Source organism: Clupea harengus, chromosome 12, assembly GCF_900700415.2.
Source record: "Clupea harengus chromosome 12, Ch_v2.0.2, whole genome shotgun sequence".
NCBI classification, from domain to species: Eukaryota; Metazoa; Chordata; class Actinopteri; order Clupeiformes; family Clupeidae; genus Clupea; species Clupea harengus.
The window spans coordinates 6,487,988-6,509,936 of NC_045163.1; the positions used below are offsets into that span (position 1 = coordinate 6,487,988).

The following is a 21,949-nucleotide window of genomic DNA, read 5'->3' on the forward strand; positions in this document are numbered from 1 at the left end:
GCTTCTTTGCAAAGGGGAAAAGGCCTGAAGAGACGTGTGCACCATCCACAGACTCCACAGCAACGCGAAATCAACTTCAGACTGATCAAAATCATGTCAAAGCGGACCTAACTTCACCAGTGCATAGGTGGAGGTATACTGTTGCAGAATGTAGATGTGTCCATTCTATTCCAATATGGCTATATCCACGCGATTGAGTTGAATGCTTATTTATTTATTCAGTTACATTTGCAGTGTTCGTGTAGTGCTTTTTTAGAACATTACGATGCCTCTCAGAATCATGAATTTAAATGTGAAACGTAATTGTTAATGATTAAAATATTCTCATATTTTTTATTTTTATAATTATTTAAGGATGTCTGTAGAATTGACATGAACGCAATCGCCACGGTTTCTCACAAATTAAGCCCTTAAGAACTTTTTTTCTCCGTCTGTGACATTGCGCGCCCCCCGCCCCATACTTTGAGAACCACTGCTTTATAGGATAAAGTACAAGTCAGTACAATGGTGAGTTGTATTTTTCATGCACTTAACATTCGTTTTTATGCCGGTCGCGTTATTTTATTTTTGCTGTATTTATCTGCCGGTCCGTGAAAATAATGCCTACATTAAACCGGTCCGTGGTGCAAAAAAGGTTGGGGACCCCTGACATAGAGTGTATACTCACAAATCCCACATATAACACAGATATATCTGTGTGTGTTATGACTGATAATGACTGATGTACTGACAGTTTTTACCACTGACTGATTACCACTCACTGTAGTCCACAACCAAGCACGCTCAGTTATCATCACCAAATTAGCCTTATTAGTGTCTGTGCAAACATAAGACACTGGACGTATGAGAGACTTCAACTCTCTCAGGACCCCGAGGCCTGCCCTAGCACTCGCCTGATGTTAATTAACCTTTAATGAATTCTGACTGACAGAACATCAGTGACAGCTTCCATACACCAGAGGAGACAGAGAGAGCAGGATGTGTGTGATGCACAAGGAGCTGACAGCAAGCACACATCTATGGCAGTCTGTGGTCTACACACATCTCAGCTATACACACACACACATCTATGACAGTCTGTGGTCTACACACATCTCAGCTCCCACACACACACGTCTATGGTAGTCTGTGGTCTACATATATCTCAGCTATACACACACATCTATGGCAGTCTGTGGTCTACACACATCTCAGCTATACACACACACACGTCTATGGCAGTCTGTGGTCTACATATATCTCAGCTATACACACACATCTATGACAGTCTGTGGTCTACACACATCTCAGCTATACACACACACACGTCTATGGCAGTCTGTGGTCTACATATATCTCAGCTCCCACACACACACGTCTATGGTAGTCTGTGGTCTACATATATCTCAGATATACACACACATCTATGGTAGTCTGTGGTCTACATATATTTCAGCTCCCAAACACACACATGTCTATGGCATAACAGGTTAACTCACAATCCGATATTATCACAATATTTTCCTACAATACTGATACATCACAACACAAGAAAACAGATGCTATTTTACCAAATAAAAACAATGTCAAGTACACTCTGATCCCAGCCAGTAACTGTAGGCCTATTTTGATTAAAAGTCTTCTTCGCTGTCAGTTATAATTGCATTTCATGACCAGTACCACTCTATGGTACACTGCTCTAAAAACCCCAGACAAGGAGATGAAGGGTAGTTTTAGAAATGAATTAGTGTGTGAATGAGTCAGAAAAAATGCACCAATATTTCGAGCAAGTGTTTTGTTAACACATCAAAATAAGAAATATCGCAACATACAGCCATCTGGTTTTTTTTCCCACCCCTCAGTCTCCATCCATCTCAGCTGCCACATCCGCATGTCTATAGTAGTCTGTGGCTTCAGTTCCCCCTGGCTTTATCAGTTATTTCCCATCTCAGATCACCTTATCACCCCCCAGGCCAGCTCAACCGTGCCACATCACACACTTCAGAGGACCGGCGACAGTGAACTTGTGTGTCCTTTCCAAATGTCAGATGTCCCTCTCCAAAGCCGTGTGTGTGTGTTTGTGTGACACAGTGGTGTGTGTGTGTGTGTGTGTGTGTGTGTGTGTGTGTGTTTGTGTGTGACAGCAGGTCAGAAATTAGAACAGAGGGAAGATGGGAGAGAAGGAAGGAGACACAGCCTGTGTCCTGCTCCAAACACAGTAGGGAGGAGACATGACCTTCATACACAAATAGACCTCCGTTCCTTTTATAAAAGAAATATAGAAAAACTTTCCCTGAAGATATTTATCATGCAGGGAGCCATTGGCAGGAAGGTGGAGGGAGCTTGCTTCATTTAATTATCATTATCTGTTACGAGTTACTCTACACTTCCTGTTCCCTGTGGCTCAGCAGTCATGGATCTTTAAGAGACCGACACTCGGACACAAAATGAACTTCATTTATTAGACCGACGCAGTGAACTGGCATAGACAAACATCTATATGAGTACACTATCACAACTATCAACACACTCCCAGCAGATAAACTCCATCTTTCCTCGGAAGATGGGATGTGCTGCCTGGGACTGAAGCAGCTGCAGAGGGGGAGGCTGAGGAGATGACATGGGTCTCATTCATGGGAAACACTCACACACACAACTACTCCACCCTCCACCCACACCCACACACACCTACAGGTCCCACACACACAACTACAAAACCCCAGCTACTAGGCTCCAGAGACTTTCAGTTAGTAAAACACCTGCAGTAGATGCACCATCTCTAGTAAAAACACCTGCAGTAGATGGTCCATCTCTAGTAAAAACACCTGCAGTAGATAGGTACTATCTCTAGTAAACAGGTCAACAACTCAACAAATGTTACGTTCACTCAGCTGCCGGGCACAAACAGACAGTAAAATGTACCTCCATTAGAGAGCAGATAGTCTCTCACACAGAGACAAAGAAATAGAGAGATAGAAAAAGAGAGAGAGCCAGAGACAGAAGGAGGGAGAATAGGAGAGAGAGGGAGGGGAAAAGTCTATGAGGGAAGTCCATATGCAGCTTCCCTTGTGGGCTGCAGTGAAAAGAGGCCAGCCCTCAGCACTCCCCCTGGGTCAGGCGTGTCCTGCAGCGTGACATGATCCTAATCGATGTGAGCGCCGGCGGGGGGTGTGATGTCCAGGGCCCCGTGCCAGACAGGAAACACACTGACCAGGCTCCTCCAGGGTCCCACTTGGCCCACACGATCCTGGGTCAGAACGTGGCGCCGCTCCGCAACAGCCTTCCACAGTTGGGCTTTTGTCTTCCGCCGCTCTGTGCCCACGGCGACACGCCTTGACAGCACAGACACCTGCCCGTGCCACTCTGCCACCCTCAGCAGCGGAGCAGGGCATGTTTATCAGTGCACAGCAGATTGCCAGTGTCCACACACAGCACAGACAGAGGGAGAGAAAGAGAGAGAGAGATACAGAGAGCGAGAGAGAGATGAGATGGAGGGAGGGAGGGAAAGAGAGAGGGAGAGAAAGATAGAGAGAGAGACAGAGAAAGGGAGAGAGAGAGGAAGAGTGAGAGAGTTTTTGTGTATATGTGTGTGTGAAGTCTGAAATAGCAAGCAGGAGAGAAAGAGTGACAGAGAGCAAACTGGAAAGCGTATAATAGAGGGTACACAGGCTAATTAAAGAAGGGCGGATTAATTAGGCTTTCAGTCTGCCTCTTATCCCCCCACTGTGCACCATCAGAACACATCACGCCTAGAAAACACACACACAGACACACACACACCTACACAACAGCCCACAACACACCAGAACACAACACACCTAACACACACACAAACACACACACACCCCACTACGCACCAGAACACAAGACCCACTCACACACACACACACACCAGAACACAAGACCCCTAACACCCCCCCCCCCACACACACACACACACACACCCACACACCAGAACACATCACTCATCACAGACAACGGCCACCCTGCTACTCCTCAACACAAGCAAAGGGGAGGGAGATGTTCAGAAAAGCACACAGCCACTGATCCTTCGACGGCAGGAAAACATATATAGTTACAATCACTGCCAACGGCGCCACTATCAATGAGGCCACTGGGAAAAGTGATGGTGTTAGAGAGTGTCAGCGGTGAGTTAGTCAGTAAGTGTTTGGGCAGCTCAGACACACAGGCGCTCCCATATTACAGAGATGAGGTTTCTGTAGGAAGCAAATGATCCAGGGCCAGGTGAAGACACTGATTTAGCACTGCTCTGGGACCAGTGGGAAGCCTTGTTTGACTAAACTGAAGACTCACTCATTCTCCAGGACCCCCCCCCATCACCACAAAGCCTCTGTGATCCGGTCAGTGCCATGATGCATATATGCCTATGTGCCATGTCTGTGTGTGTGTGTGTGTGTGGTCAGGTCAGTAGCATGCAGCATGTGTGTGTGTGTGTGGTCAGGTGAGCAGCATCTTTGTGTGTGTGCGTGTGTGTGTGTGTGTGTGGTGTGTGTGTGTGTGTGTGTGTGTGTGGTCAGATAAACAGCATCTGTGTGTGTGTGTGTGTGTGTGGCCATAGTGTGTGTGGTCAGGTGAGCAGCATCTTTGTGTGTGTGTGTGTGTTCAGTTCAAGGTTGCTAAGAAAACAGCGTCAGTGTTCTGCGAGTGCTCAGATCAGCTTCCTCCCACACACCCTGCATTTTCCCCGCATTTCCAGGAAGTCTTACACACGGTGCCCTCACTGCTCTGCTCTCATCCACATCTCCGCAATTATCCCAGCTGAGGTCAAGGGTCATACACACGCTCGCAGCACTGTTCCCCAGGAAACGACCCTGTGACCTCCCTGGCACTTTAGTTGAGGAGTCGTGTACAACTCCAAAGCATAGAGATAGGGTACGTTTGCCGTGAGTGGGGACTCTGTGCTTTCATCTCTCCACACTGATCACCAGAGAGTTGCTACAGTGACCTCTCACCCTGCCTCCACCCCAGAGGCCTGGCCCTGGGCACAGGTACAGCCAAGCAGAGGAATATTTTATCAGGCGCCGTGGCCGATGGACCGGTGGGCACCGTGGCGACAAGGCTCTGCTGAGCACCGTACGGGGCTGGAAAAACAGGGAGGCAGAGGCAGCCGTGGCCGGCCCCTCCTGGAGATATTGACGGCGGGGTTTGTGGGTAGTAATTCATTTTGAGGGGGTGGCTGAAGTGCCCTTGCTCGATGCTCCCGGCACAAGTTTATGATAATCCTAATAAATTATGATGCAGCGCTCCGCCATTAAAAACTGTGATTGGCACTAAATCAAATAGGCTGCGCCTCTCAGGTCACATCCGGAGTGGCCTTCCATCTTTCTCTATCTCTCTCTCTGTTCGACCAGGCCTGTGGCCCTCTCTCTCCTTCCCTCACTCTCACTCTATCTCTCTCGCTCTCCCCCACTCTCTCTCATTCACTCCGTCATTCTTTCTCTCCTGCTCTCTCACTCTCTTTCTTTCTTTCTCCCTTATTTCCTTCTTTCCTTCCTTCCTTTCTTTCTTTTTCCCTCTCCCACCCTCCATGCTCAACGAACCCTGCCCCCCCCCCCCCCCCCCCCCTCATTCTCTCTCCCTCTCCATCTCCTGCTTGCTCTCCCCTCTTTGGTCTTCGTCTTCATCCCTTGTTCTATAGCACTCTTCCCCTAGGTGTCCTCTGCATGACACACACCTGACCACATACAGCTGTGCCCCCTCGCTCCGGGGCCACACACCTGCTTCAGACTCTGGACTGTAGATGTGTCAGCCAGGTAGAAGCACTCTAACACTCTAACATCAGCCAGGTAAAAGCACTCGAATATTACAAAGTCTTTGAAAAGGGAACATTGGAAAAAAATCACTCAAAATAGTTAAAGACGGTTAAATGACAGACATTGTATTTGACCCAGACCCTGGCTGGATCCCTTTTCTGGCTATGGAGACACTCCACTAGAGCTAGGAACACACCTCATAGTCTGTCAGACACACACACACACACACACACACACACACACATTCTTCAGGCTGTCGACATGTTGTGTCTGATTTTTCACTGGGGCTGTGTCTGTCATCGCTTTTCTGTCTGCACAGTGTTGTGCACAAGTTGTCGACCAATAACCAAAATTGAAGCCCAAATTTAATCTTGAGCGAGCACTTTAGCCAACTGGGTTGATAGATCCATTTTCATTATCTGCACAGGTCAAAACAACAAATGCATCCATTTGTTAAGAGAAATGTGGTTAATCTGATGATAATTACTAAACACACTGATAGAATGTTCTTTGAAATCGAGGACATTAGTTTTCATTAAAATACCACACAACCAATACAAACGGTAGAGCCTGCCCTGGGTTCCGCTGTCCATACCTCTACATCTAAATAGTACACCTTCATTCAGGGCACTATCTCTACTCTTAGCTGTACGTTAGACATTAGACATCTGACACACACAATGATTCAGTCGGACCTCTGATTGGTGATTCTGTCAAAAGAGATAATATCCAGATTATACCCTGATAACACCATTCCCCAAAACGGTGTAGCTAGGGCATGTGAGTGAAAGGTATGAGTGGAGGCAATATGTTAGGAAAATGCACAGAAAAAACATGATAAAATATAAAGGGCAAATGCCTTTGTCTCCACACGCTTGGTCAGGCTGACCTTTAACGCACACACACACACACCTAACCACACACACACACACACACACACCTAACCACAAACACAAAGAAAACACAGTACATACGAGTACAATTGAAACTGACAGAACTGGAGCTAAATGACCCAATTGTTTTTCGAGAAAAACATGCTGTTTTGTAATTTGGGGTGTGTCCTTGGTAAAGGAAACACTGTGTGACATTCTGTGTGTTCATGATATATAGCACTGGTTAAGTAAAGGATGTATTTGTGTGTGTGTGTGCCCATGATTAAGTACTGAATGTGTGTGTGTGTGTGTGTGTGTGTGTGTGTGTGTGTGTGTGTGTGTGTGTGTGTGTGTGTGTGTGTGGTGTGTGTGTGAGTGTGTGTGTCTGTCCATGGTTGAGTACTGGATGAGTGTCTGTGTGTGTGTATGTGTCCATGGTTAAGTAAAGAATGTATGTGAGTCCATGCCTAAGAAAAGAGTGTGTGTGTGTATTTCTGTGTTCCCATGGTTGAGTAAAAGATGTGTGTAAGTGGTTAAGTAAAGGAGAGGGTTCTCGACTCTCTCAGGAACACTTCAGGTTTCAAGGACCAATCAATCCTAAATGAGCCTATTGTCAGTTTTGTCGATAACGAGTGTTTATTACTTTGCTAATCCAAATCAATAAGACGTAGGTAATGTCTGAGGCTGAAAAATGCTCTAGTCATGGCATTTGAGCCTCTCAAAGAGGCAGCAGAGTACTTCACCGTACTCTCTCTCTCTCTCTGTCTCTCTCATCAACTGGATACAGGTAAGACAATTTCCTATCTATCCATCTTCCGATCCATCCATCTATCTATTTATCTATCTATCTTTCTATCTTTCTATCTATCTATCTATCTATCTATTTATCTATCTATCTAAATTCAAATTCAAATGCAAAATAAGCTTTATTAGCATGACCATAACGTTCTACAGTATTGCCAAAGCATTTGGGTTGGTGTACACTGTATACACAAGACACATTAGAAGGGAAACGGAGTGGAAACAATAAAATAGAATAAAATAAAAATAAGCATCATCATATCTATCTATCTATCTATCTATCTATCTATCTACCTACCAACTATCTATCTATCTATCTATCTATTTATCTATCCATCTATCTATCTGTCTATCTATCTATCTATCAATCTATCTATCTATCTATCTGTCTATCTATCAATCTATCTATCTATCTATCTATCTGTCTATCTATCAATCTATCTATCTATCTATCTATCTATCTATCTATCTATGTGTCCGCCTACCTATCCATTTCTCTGTCTGTCTATGAGTGGTGTATATCAGTTATTCATGTAGGACTAAATTGCTTTTGTGTGTATGTATTTCCAGTGTGCAATCCAAGAGCTAGCCCAAGTGCTTGGCTGCCCCTCAGCATGCCCGTGCAGTAGTATGTGTATGTCGGAGAGGTGAGTCAGTGCTACTGCAGGACGTGAATGATAGCAAATGTGTGTTTGAATCCAGTCTGTGTCCTCTTGATGAAAGCAGCTTGTAAGTGCGACATGCAGGTCGAATACTAAATCTGCGGTGCGGGGATGGAACTCATCAATCTGACATGACGTGTTTTTTCCTGCGCGCCGGCGCAGCCAGAGCCCATTAGATCCGACACGCCGCAGCCATTACTGAGGGGCTTCGCTTACCAGCACACACTACACGCACTATCCACGGCTCATGCACATGCCGCGGCACGCACTACACACACCAGCACCCACACAACACACACTCATACACATGCCGGGCACACACTACACACACTCATACACACTCCAGCACAAACAACAAACACTCATACACATGCCAGCAGACACTACACTTAGCCATACACACACCAGCACACACTACACAGTCTCATACACACTCCACAATACACTACGCATGAGTCTGATCTAAAAAAAAAAAAAAAAACCCTTAGCATTCAAGATGAACCCATCAATACACACAAACTCTTTCTATTCTCACACACACACTCTTCACACTTAGATACACTCCCTCCATGTTCACATACACACTATCTCCATATTCATACACCCCACTGTCACATTCATACACACACTCTCCACACTCACGATCATTTACATTCTCCCTCCATATTCACTTGTTGTCACATGTTTTCCCTACCCTCACAAACAAACACACACTCTTTCCACATTAATACACACACTCCCTCCATGCTCACACTCATATACATAATCCATCCACATTCATACACACATGCTCTCTTGGCACGCACACATACACACACACACCTACACACACATTCTCCCACATACGGAGTGCTTGCGGAGCGTATCGTGGAGTTGGCACGGCCTACGGTATGACTCATGGTGGCGCGCGATGAGAGGGGACGGCGTCTCCTGCGCCGCGCTCAGAAACTCATCTGTGAGGAGAGGCGGGAGCATTTGATGAGGGACGTCTGCTCTTGTCAGTCTTTGTTGTCTGCTCTCTGACTGCCGATCGCGTCTCAGAGCGAGCCACGCCGGCCTGCGGGTCTCTGATCTCTCTCACAAAGCTTCCTTGAGCTGCGGGAGATCACAGGGCAGACGGGCGGGCAAGCGGGGGAACGGGAGCGGGGGAGCGGGAGAGCAGGAGCGGGGTACGGATAAGCCATCTGACGGCCAGGGAGCCCTGCTGTTACGAGCCGACTGTTCCACGCGTCCGGCTCCTTCAGATGCCCACTGCCCTGATCTGATGAACTGACCTACCCCCTACCTCTGCCACCTTCATGCCTGTCCCATGTGCCCCCAGGGGGCATCTGTCTAAGCTCTGCCAGCTCGGTTCTCTAATAAACTAAGATGACCCGTATCTATGCCAGCCTGTCCACAGTATGACGAACACACTGCAAGACCAAAAACAAAAACCAATTCTACTGCTACAGCAACAGCCAACATAGACCAACGTCATGGCCAAAGACAAACACCAATACTACTGACACTATATCACAGGCAGTCCACAGTGAATTCACAGTTAAACAGGAACACACACACACCAGGACTGACGTTACTGCAAACGCAGATATCACAGCAGTTCAGTCTTTCATGGGTTCAAATGTAGCATACAACCTGTGCTGTATATGATAAAAGACTGCACAATATGCCAACAACATACTAGTTTGGGACAGAACAAGAACAGACATCTTGTGTGCACCTGAGAGCATCAAAGGGCTCTCACAACTAGAACTCAGAGAGCGGAGAGCTGTTTTAGTTTAATGAAGGGTGCGGTTGTGCGAGGGAAGGAACAAAGCTCTCGACTAAGGCTGGGGCGAGAATCAAAAGATCTGGACATGAAGAACAGCAGTAGAACAAAAAGGCCAAGGGATAGAGGCAAAGGAATGAGGTGTTTCTGTTTAAGAAGTAAAAGAGGTAGCAACACTCCGCGCTCCGTAGCCAGGTAGTGTGATCGCTGTATTGGTGATCTAACGGGCTCATTAAGCGCGGATCAAACGAAGCATCGAGAGCTGAAGGGGGAGAGTGGAAGAGTGTACGAGACAGGATTAACAGGATGGTATTCTTATGCACGCGTGAGTGTTTGAAGTCCCCTGCGCGCCTAACCGTAGACTCTCAGCCATCTTACGTATATTAGACAGCAGAACATTTTTATTACTACTTTTGTTTTTCTATTTTTTTGCCCCTGGCACACGTCTTTCAGCTTGACATGTTGTTCATTGTATAAGCAATTAACATTCTGACCTGATGCACACACCCATCAAACTCAAGACACACACACCCACACACACATACACGTACACATACACACTGGTGACAGCCCACATGTTCTTGAGACGCCTATTGCAGAATGAAACCCCCTCAGGCAGCAGGCACCGTTTGTGACACACACTTTCACAAGCTCAACACACACACACATACACATAAAGACAGACACACACACACTCACACACACACACACTTTCAAGACGTACTCAAAAGAAGCCGAGGCCCCAATTACACGCAAGGAAAACAACAGGCACTCAAAGCCAAGCTGAAGTGTGTCATCACCGCTTAGCAAGGTGTCCTCTCATGGAGAACAGCAGACACTATTCAAAGACACAATATCCAGCATGAGGCAGCATACCTGTGGGCTTCCAAAGAGAACATCTACTGCATCCACTGTCAGCGTTCCCCTCTTTAGTCTCAGCACCGTTTTCACTAAACGACCATAGTTCAAGCACCTGCCTAATTGTGTGGCTGTGCCAATAATGTAACATTATGCAAGTGGGTAGGGAATAAGAGCTAGCCAAAGCACCAAACCACAGCTTCCTCATCTCCTCCACACTCACAAACACACTCTTTTGCTGGACATAAATCATACAGGTCTTTTACTGTGCTAACTACAGGTAGGACCCATATCTCTCTATCTTTCCACTTATCTTTCCTGATTGATCTATTTGATTATCTATCTATTGATCGATCCATTGATCTATCCATTTATCCATCTATCTATCCATCTGTTGACAGATGGATACACAAACTCAGCCATGTGGTCATTTGTACCCCATGCAAGACAGAGAGCACGCTGTCATGAGGGCAGCTACCCCGAGCTGCTTTGGACCGTCTAAAAAAGCCCCGTGGAATTCAAACGCTCAGAGCTCAGCGAGATGCTGCTGGCTATTGTGCTGAAATTGGCCGGGCTTATGTACAAGCAGCCGCATTGACGAGCTCGCTACTGAGAGTGGGAAAAAAAATAAATCAATGGGCCATTTTGGAAGAGAATAAATGGGCAATCACACACATGAAAAGAACTCTCAGAATTCATGAAGAATAACACTGTCACTTATTTCAATGCTGCAAACTATTCCCATATACGGCTATCTGGCACAGGGGGAGCTCGCTGCTGTTGGTATGCAACACGTGTATTGTCACTATGACCCCTTCCTCCTTTCACTGGCAAAGAAAGGAGAATAATGAAGAGCTGGATGAACAGGAAGTGATGTCTTGTACATAGAAAAGCTGCATAATGCCAGAGAACATAGCAGATAATGTAAGTGCCCTAAAACCTCACACTGGATATCCTGAGCATCTTATCAGCATTCCATCCTACATGGAAAATTACAGCCAGCCAGCAGGCCTGTGTGTGGGGACTGAGATTACCATCACATGTGTTCTCCTAAAAAGCATCAGAAGCCCTGAAGAAGGCTGTGTGTGTGTGTGTGTGTGTGTGTGTGTGTGTGTGTGTGTTTTAGTTTGTCTGAGTTTATGTGTGCTAGTGTGTGTGTGCGTTTTAGAAAGTGTATGTGTTTGTCAGTGTGTGTGTTAATTGTGTGTGTGTGTGTGTGTGTGTGTTTTAATTAAGCAGAGTGGCGGTGCAGAGGAGTGTATCTTACCTCGCACTCGCGCGAGCCGGAGACAGAGTAGGCACAAGGGCCAGTGCCGTTGACCAGCACGTCGGTGGCCTCGGCGCCCGTGGGCTTGTAGTCCACATAGTACTCCTGCAGCGGCGAGCTGAGCGTGCTCTCCGTCTCGCGGGCCTTTTTCCGCCGCTTGCGCGCAGACGCAGAGTTCTCCTGCAGCTGCTTTACGCTGCTGGGGTAGCGCTTCCATGACACGTAGATCACCAGCAGGATCATGGCCACAGACAGGAAGAGCGCCACGCTGCCCGCCACGATCTTGTGGAAGGACACCGGCTCCAGGTCCTGCTCGGGATGGGGGGGAGACACCTGGGTGGGGGGGAACGGAGTGGCCATCCCCCAGGGGGTCCCCTCTACCTTCTTCCCATGGCCAGAAGTGAGGGAGGGGGTGTAAGGGCGAGGCTCAGTCTCAGCAGGGGTCCTGAAGGCGGTGGCCGGGGTGCTGGTGGGGGTGGTCGGGGCGAGCTTGCAGACACCTTTGGACTCCACGGCCTCCATGACCTTCTCACCCTGCTGTTCCTTCGGGGAGGCGCAGATCATGGTGATCTCCTTGTTGCCCTTGAGGTTCCTCAGCCAAGCCATCAGGGGGCAGACCACGGGGCCGCAGTCCCACATGTTGCCGGCCAGGCCGATAGTGGTGACAGACACCCAGTTGGACACCGCCTCCTGGGAGATGTTCACCAGCTTGTTGGAGTCCAGGTTGAGCGTGTGCAAGTTAGGCATCCACTGGTACACCTCGGGGTCAATCTCCAGCAGCTCGTTGCCGGAAAGATCCATCTTCTGCAGGGAGGTCCAGGTCCACGTCAGCCCCTGGTTCATGGAGCGTATCCGGTTCCACTGCAGGTAGAGCGCACGCAGGTTATACAGGCGTGGGAACAGCGAGAAGTTGATCTTGGAGAATTGGTTGTGTTCCAAGTGCAGCTCGGTGAGTTTCACCAGGCCCGAGAAGGCGTTGCGGGTGATGCTGCGGAGGCGGTTGTAGCCCAGGTCCAGGAACTCCAGGTTGCGGCAGTCCTGGAAGAGGCGCACAGGGATGTTCTTCAGGGAGTTGGAGCGCATGTGGAGGCTAAGCAGCTTGCGCAGGCCCTGAAACTGGCCTGGCTGCAGAGCCTGCAGCTTGTTGTAAGACAGGTCCAGATTGCGCAGGTTCGGCACCAGATGGAAAGTGGTGTTGTGCAGCATGGTGATCTTGTTGGAGCTGAGGATGAGCTCCTTGAGCCGGCGGATACCTTGAAAGGCGCGGGCATCCACACTGGAGATGTAGTTGTGATCCAGGTAGAGCCAGATTAGCTGGTTCAGGCCCACAAACTGGCCTGCTCTCAGGCTGGCCAGGCTGTTGTAGCGCAGGGACAGGCCTTGGCAGCCGCCCGACAGGTTCTTGGGGACATCGCGGAAAGCGCTGGACTCGCAGTAGACGATCTTGCCGTCGCAGCGGCAGCTCTTGGGACACGGGCGCTCGGCGAGGCATGGCAGCGCCGAAAGCCACGCCTGCACCAGCAGAGGCACCATGAACCACCGGCGCCGCATGGCAGAGCCTATTAACACACACACACACACACAAAGAGAGAGAGAGAGCAGAGGGGACGGCAATTTAGAAATAGCAATAGCTACAACAGGAGAGGAGGGGAGCCGCAACACAGCGCCACCTAGTGTCCACAATAACCCAGGTTCAATTCTGGCCTATCATATCCTCACTGTCTTATTGAATAAAAGCTAGAACCCCCCCCATCCAAAAAGCTACAGCTGGAACCTATCCAGAGGACAGCGGAGTCTGGGCCAGATATGGCCCCAATCTGGCGTGGGTCTGGGGCAGAGTCGGCTTCTGTCACATCTGATCAGTTATGCTGGATGAGCAAGGCTGATCCACTCCTAATTATAAACATGTACATCAATTAACCGCTCAACCCCAACCACTCAACTCCGCTCGCACAAGCAAGAAAGCAGGTCTGGGGAGTAAGGAAGGCAGGCAAGGGGAGGGATGAGGATGTGTTTGTAATTTGGTTTAAACCCCCTAACCCCCCCCCCCCCCCCCCCCTCACAAGGGCATGTTCCAGCTGTCCCCGTCAGCAGTGCGTGGCCCACTCCGAGTCCCGCAGGAAAACACAGGAGGACTCATAAAAGGCCGGCTGGTAGCCAGCACATCAGCATTCACACCGACACGCCTCCGTACACAAATCTGGAGGCGTATCAATTTAGCATCTCTCCACTCTGCACTGAAGCGGAGCCCAACGCTTAAAAGAACCTGAGTGAATCACGGCTTTCAGCCCCCCACCCAACCCAGTTTAATCGCACCAGTCAGAGCCCTAGCAGCCCTGTGGAATTCAATTAAATAAAAGTGCAATTATTCATATAAATCATTAACAACGATTACAATACATGCCAGTTACATGACTTCTTACAGAGAACAAACTTTTGTTTTCTATGGTGAGAATATAAAAGAAATACATGGTAACCTGTATGGAATGTACGGTTTGAAATATGTCTTGCATAAAAGCACAGACGTATGAAGGTCTCATCTGAAAGACACATTTTGTTTTTACTAGAGATGCTTTTGTGATCTATTATTCAGGTTAAATCTGCACTGTATTTAATAAATACCGATAGTTCAATCATTCTCTTTCACTTTAGAAACGACTTTGCCAACTCTTTTGATAAGAAGGTTCAATAACAACATAGAGCATATGTTAACTAATAGAACTATTGTGTTTGTTGCCAGGCATCTGCGGATTCCATATGGAGGTTTATGTGTGTGGGTGTCCGTGCGTGTGTGCGAGTGTGAGTGTGAGTGTGTGTGCGTGTGCGTGTGTGAGTATGTGTATAGAGCAGCCTTATGTGTCCTTGTGTGCGTGTATCTATTTTTCAAGGCACAACTGATGTATACTGTACTGCAAATACTATGTTCTAGCTGCTTGGTGCTAACATACAATACCAGAGTTTTATCATCATCTTACCTCTATGAATTTCATATATTGAATAATTTCCCATTTCTAATCTCCAATAAAATAATTATAATCTGAAGTCATTTTTTAGCATCGGTCATATAACATCTAGCAGTTGCCGAAATGCTTTGCCTTGTGGAGATATTGTCTTCAGCCATACATGACACCTTCTCAGTATAGAAGGGGATTATAACTCACATGGCCTGAATAATGAGCGATTCACCTTGTCCTCATGGTGAAAGGTCAGCATTCAGCAAAGGAACTGAATTTTGCTCGTGCTCAGTATGTGTTTCTTCCCTGCTATTCGGTTTATATCTGTTGCCACAGGGACAGATTATAAACACATATTTATTTATATAATATATTTGCATGTTATCAGACTCCGCTTTTAAGTTGAGAGTTATAGGTTGTCTAGGCTCCTAGATTGTCTAAACGCTGGACGGCGGAACATTTCTTGCAGCTAAATGCTGGTAAGAGGTTCTGATTGTTGCTGCTGAAAATGTTGCCCCCATGATCAAGCAAAATTGGGCCTCTTTCATCTGCTACCCACTCCAACTTGCAAAATGTAGTGGTTATATTTCAGTCAGTCCTAGTCGCTCAACACCCATGTTGAACTGAGCGCAGATCCTGGTTTTTTTTTTCACTTAAGAAATATCAGTAAAATGAGATCTGTAGTTTCAAACACAGAGCTGGAGATGCTTACGTGTGCCTTTATCTCATCGCGTATCGACTACTGAAATGTACTCCTCACTTAGTATGTCTGCTCTTGATTGTCCGCAGGCAATTCATAACTGCAAGACTCCTTACTAGGTCAAGCAGACGATCTCACATTACCCCTCTACGCATATCTCTTCACTGGCTCCCTGTTGCATTTAGAATTCAGTTTCAAACTCTAGCTTGTGCTCAGAGCACTGCATGGACAGGCTGCTGCATATGTGCCTGATCTACTTCACCCTCACTCAGCAGCTCGCTCTCTTAGGTCAAATAAGGTACATTTACTGTCTGTCCCACGCACCCGCGCTCTGCCTCTAAGGTTTGCTGGTTCTGTGGACTCTTTTAAAAGGCAGCTAAAGACATATCTGTTTAGAAAGGGGTTTGGCTAACCTGTATGCGCCAAGTCTTTTAGATTTTGTACTTGCTCTTGTAAAGCACTTGTTGTGTCTGTGAAAAGCGCCATACAAATAAATGTTACTTACTTTATAAGGGAGAGACTGTATATTGTCTGTATTTGTGCTGTGTCTTTCCTAAATGAAAATCACACATAGTGTAGTACAAACCTGCTTCAAACCACAAAGGACCGGTCAGTTTTAGCCTACCCAGTGTTCCTCTGGTTGTTTGTTCCCAGACCCTGACCAGTCTCTGGTTCTGCGGTACAAACCCCTGACCAGCCTCTGGTTCTCCATTATAAACAGCAGTGGTAGCGGCGGCGGCAGCAGGACAGAGCTGTTATCTGCCGTGTGTTTGATGGTGCTGGCAGCCGGGGCTACAGTAGCAGGCCATCAGCGGCCGGCTCTCAGACAATACTCCTGGCCAGCGGCCGAGAGCGGCAGCACTCCCCCTCCCCACCGGCACGCCTGGGCCATTCTATTAGGCACAAATTATAATCCAAATGGGCTCCAGCTTGCCAAAGCACTTTTATTTACATGCCTCTCTGATGCTTGCACTCCCTGCCTCGCTCGCACCGCGGCATGTTTGCTTTGTGTCAGAGCAACAGGGGAAGAATAGGACCACTCACAGTCAGATGTGTGTGTTTTGGGGAAGTCATTATTTTTGTGGTCCATTGTGGACAGGTTATTTACACTTCTGGAGGCACGACAAGCCAGAGGCTTTCAGTGCACAGCATTCCTCTCCTGCACATTATATGTAGCCCATTCAGACTAATTCAGCTTTTGGCATGTAAACCATTCTTGGCCTGATGGCATAGCCAAGTTATATTTTTTTCGTGCAATGCTCATGGAGCAGTTTAAATTCAGTTAACCCATATAAAACCTTATAAAGTAGTTTATAGGACCAACACACACACTCAAACATCTCAATGTAAAGCATTGAAAAATGCAAAGGTAATCAGTTGTGAATGTGTCTGTGTGCAGACATTTGCAGAAGAGATAAATCATTTTCATTCCCAGGAGAATTCATTTATGGGTGTAAATACCGAGTGTCAGAAATAAACATCAGTATGATTGCCCTTCAAATAAATCTGGAAGCCTTCAATCCATCACAACCAATCACTCATCCTGTGGGTGGCTTCCGTGCATCTGAATGTTTGTTTCTGCCCAACCTTCCTCCGCTTGCAGAAGGCAACAGCAGGAAATGCGCTACCTCAGCAGATCCAACAGAATAAAAACAGCATTGAAACTGCACCATGTCTGTGGCCTGAGCATGTCACCAACACCACAGCATCACTACATAATATAATATCATATCATATAATACAATATAATATAGATGTTATTATAGCGGAAAAGGTTCCAAGTCTCAACATGGCTGCTGATTGTGAGCTGAATCGGGGGGCCTTGATCCTTTACAGTCTGGTTATCTGATTGTAATCTACATGACACTCCATGACCCAACAAACCTCTACACAATGATACACCAAGTACATCTGGGCCGCTGTATGGACTGTGACTTATCTACAGGAGTTGGCAGGGCATATCAGCCCTCCAGTCCCATAGCCTAGCTCAGCAGAATGAAATGGGCTGTTCAAAAAACATGCCCACAGACATTTCCTCAACTCGACTTAATTCTGACCAGTTGCTCCCACGTATTCTTCTCTCACGTCCAGTGCAGCCACTGTTTCAAGACGGTGACTATGCACTGCTGTTACTAAGACAAAGCTAAAGCACGGCATTGTCAGACTTGTCATGCACACGCATACATGCAGAAAGAGAGAGAGAGAGAGAGATCAATACTGTATTTTTAACTTCTGCGTTTCTACAGACTTAGATACATATTAGAATGTCTACATGAGATGAATGAAGCTGCAAACATTATCTGCAATCATCGGCAGAATACCACATACTTGAAACCCATGAATTTCAAATGACATTGTCGCTTTTGAAAACCTTAATAGTTTATGTGCTCAGCAATCAATGAATCGGCTGGATGTCCAAATACAGTGTGTTAGTCAGGCCCATGCTCGCGAAGATATGATAAAGAGGCTCATCTTCTCAGGCGTGAAAACATTTTCTCATAGGCCAAATATATCCCCGAAGTTTGACTTTATTGTATTTAAGAAATTCGGCGACATGAAAAAGCTGGACAGGTGCCGAATTAGTCAGGTAATTTTATGAAAAACGGTAGCTCAGTTATTAAGTAGAATAATTTGTAAAGCTGGACAGTGGAGGGGTGAGACTTGGATCTGATTAACACACACTCATACGCTCTCTGTCCCTTCTTTTCGAACACGCATACACGCGCGCGCGCGCGCTCTATCGTGGTGGGCGGGAGAGAGGGGTAAGGGACACCTGATGACAAGTCACAAAATATGTGCATAGATGTGTTTACGATTTACCGAACACATGAACACCAGAACTGGTCAAATGCAGCTACGCCAATAACACCGAAAGAGGGAAGTGTCCAATCCTAAACGAAAATTACGTGGCTTAAAAAAACAAAAAAAAATACTTTACTAACTCAATGCTCTTGGTCAATAAATCAGCATATTTGTTGCAATACATAATGATGCACAAGTATGTTGCATAAAGTTGCCTGACCTCCATTATGATGCACTATAAGCATTTCGGGTCCAGAAAATACCGTGGCCTCGGTCAATTCCGTAAACCATTTGGGGGAAAGGGAGGAATAAACCATCGACAAAAAATACATTTTTATAGGCATCAAACAGCTGCTCTTGTTGGAATTTTCTACATCAAGACTACATAACTATATATTCGTTACGTCGCTACCTGTTTATTAGACTCGAACAAGAGAACTGCAAGGGAATCTGCCGCGCTTGGATATCTCTAGAATGAAAAAAAAAAAAAAAACTGCCTATTGATGGAAAAAAGAGGTATTACTTGTACAAAGAAAACATTTAAACACTGCACCAACGTGATATCACACACTAAAACTGACATTGTCATGAACTCTTAGCACGACGCGCTTGTGAATTCTGTTTAAGGGAATTGAAGGTTACACACACAACCGCTGAGGTTTGCAGATTTAGGCTGTTTTTCATAGTTCGGGCATATGGGCACACTTACCCATGTCCGCTGATATGTCAGCTCCTGTCCACGGGTTTAGAGGCTTCTCGTGGCCGACACACGAGTCCGCATGACACACACGCTGCTCAGTTCAGTTCGGCTCGGTTCTGATGCAGGACCTCAGTAGCTCGCGCAGCCGCTGATCTTGACGCGCACCTGCTAACGGCTGCCGCCAGAACACCGGCGTGGGAAAGGTTTGTGATATCCGAATGTCAGGCACGCTGCAAGACCATGGAACAGATCTCTCTGTCGCTCAGTAGACCTTAAAAAGTATATGCAACTATACATACAGTCAGAGCATCAAAACAATACGGGTTTTCACGATTTGACGATGTCAACAATGGATGCAAAAGAATCCAGACTATTCCACATCCAAGTTACATAAAGCCATACACCACCATATTAAGTTGAGAATTCCCAGACAAGACATTCTCGCCACCTCATGTCTATCCATTCTGGCATACTGCGCAAGCTGGGTCTCTCCCGAGAGACTGGGACCGGAGAAGGCTCCAGCTTCCCTTTGTGAAAATGCGTCTGAGTGCGTTTGATTGGAGCCCGGCAGGCTGACAAGGAGTTCGCATCGCACACACACACACAAAATAAAGAACTGAATTCCGCGGAAAGGTTCAGTCGCTGGGCAGAACAAAATAATGGAACTGTACAGGCAAACGTACTTCTCTTTGAAAAATATTTTTGTCTTCGACGATCAGCCCCGAACCGGACAGAAACGGAGCAGGAGGCTTTTCACTGGTTAACATCTCGTCTGCTTGTCGTGCGGTAACTTTGTAAGACAGAATCCGAATGCCCTCTTCTGGTGGGAAGGTATCCGTGGTTACGGTGCCTCAGTGATTTCCCTCGGGTATACAAAAATCAGTGCAGCTTCACGCATGTTTTAAAAAACAAATGTGCCATATGATTCCAGGCACCTAAGTTATGTGATCATTTAATAGTTCATTCAGTGCGCCGGAATCGTATAGTGTACAGTGCTGGAACACCAGATGGACACCACAATCTCAAAGCGCCGTCCAATCCCAAATGCTTCTTCTTAAAATCATAAATAAATAAAAAGGCTATGCTGATGGCATGTTTGTGTTCAGTTGATCGCGTCGCTTCCGCTGCGGTGCATTCCGCATGCTGAACTGAACTGAGCTGAGGCTATCTTCTGTTTGTCATTTCTGCTCCACCCGGGAACCCACTGGCCCTTATCATCGCGCTGTTTCATAATGGGCTTTTTACCCCATCACCTCTTACACAGTGATTTCCACAACAAAGCACACACACACACACACACACACACACACACACACACACACACACTGTTGCACACACAAACACACTTATACACACACACTGACACAGAGGTACACACACAAACACACTCTCTCTCACACACACACACACACACACGCACGCACACACACCCACACACTGGTGCACACACAAACACACTTATACACACACACTGACACAAAGGTACACACACAAACACACTATCTCACACACACACACACACACCAGACAGAAAGCTGAACATACACACACACACCAGACATAAATCTGAACACACACACACCAGACAGAAATCTGAACATACACATGTACACAAGACAGAAATCTGAACACAAACATATGCACACACAGACACTCACCAGACAGAAATCGTAACACATCTACACACGGAAAGACATCCTGGAAATTCCCAGTTTGCATAGAAATAAGAAGTGTACTATCTGTTTATAATCTCTGTTGTAGACAGCCAGTGCATGCTACGGCTCAGCATATTGGGTTTAGGGCCAATCCAAACAGCAGCAGGACCCTGAGGAAGAGGCTCTGCGCATCATCTCTGTCTGCACATCATCTCCAAACAGAGGCAAACGTTCCACGCGAACAAGTTGTCTTTGAACTTTTAAATTTCAACGTTTTTGTGTAAAAGTTGTTTGATTCAACCTGATGGAAATTGATATTGCCATTCATTTATAGACTTACATTGCATTGCAAGCATGTTCTCGTGTGTGTGTGTGTGTGTGCCATGTGCATCGATAGTCTTGGCACACCTTTGTTTAAAGCCCCTAGCAGACATCATCCCCCCCTGCCCCAGGTGGAGGAATACACATCCATTGTCCACCATTTTGGGCCTGTGTGTGTTCCTTCATAGGAACATCCCCTCCCACTCACATGCCCCCTTCCCCACATTGACCTGTAACAAACCTATCACCCCCAATGTATCCTCCCATGATTGACTGGTATTTAACCTGTAACACTGTGGTGCCTCTTTAGTCTTTTTCTGCCTCTACTCGATGTTGGAATTGACTCCCTGCAGGAGCACCTTGAAATACACCTCCAGAAACCTTTGATTCGCCTCGTGGTCTTTTGTCTAATAGAATGTTGGCCTGAGATTCTCCGTCAAACCCTTAGTCCAGCGTCCATGTATGTTCGCCGAGAACTATCTCCTCAGATCGGGAAACTCAAGGTAAACGAAAAACTGCTTGAAAGTGTTTGTGAACGTTTGCCTTTGTTTGCTTAGTTGAACACACCTGTGGTGTTTGCCCTCCCCTCTAAAAGGGGACCTGGACCTGTCTTCTCTTCCTTCTGCTGTGCTCCCTCAGCGGTTTCATCTCAGGAGCCCAGTGAGATGAGCAGAGGCAGTTCCAACACTGGAGATGGAACAGAGGGAGAAGGCAGCCTTCCCAAGGAGCAGCTGATTTGGGCCCCGATCCAGCCCTGGTCCAACCTACATCCACCAGATGCATCGTCCATCTTAAAGGTGGTGTCCACTTTGGTACATTTGTTGGGACGGCTGGCT

The 21,949-nt window shown here is 46.8% G+C and overlaps 1 protein-coding gene across 1 annotated transcript in view; it reads right to left on the minus strand.

The window, feature by feature from the left end:
• LOC105908534 (leucine-rich repeat transmembrane neuronal protein 4) overlaps positions 1-20,334 on the minus strand; it is a 90,030-nt gene extending 69,696 nt beyond the window's left edge. The window contains exons 1-2 of the mRNA XM_031577911.2: positions 19,147-20,334; positions 11,982-13,540 (exon numbers count right to left, since the gene is read on the minus strand). Of these exons, the coding sequence (XP_031433771.1) occupies positions 11,982-13,540; positions 19,147-19,150 (1,563 nt within the window). The 5' untranslated portion in view covers positions 19,151-20,334. The remainder of the gene's footprint in view (positions 1-11,981; positions 13,541-19,146) is intronic.
• Positions 20,335-21,949: the final 1,615 nt, after the last annotated feature.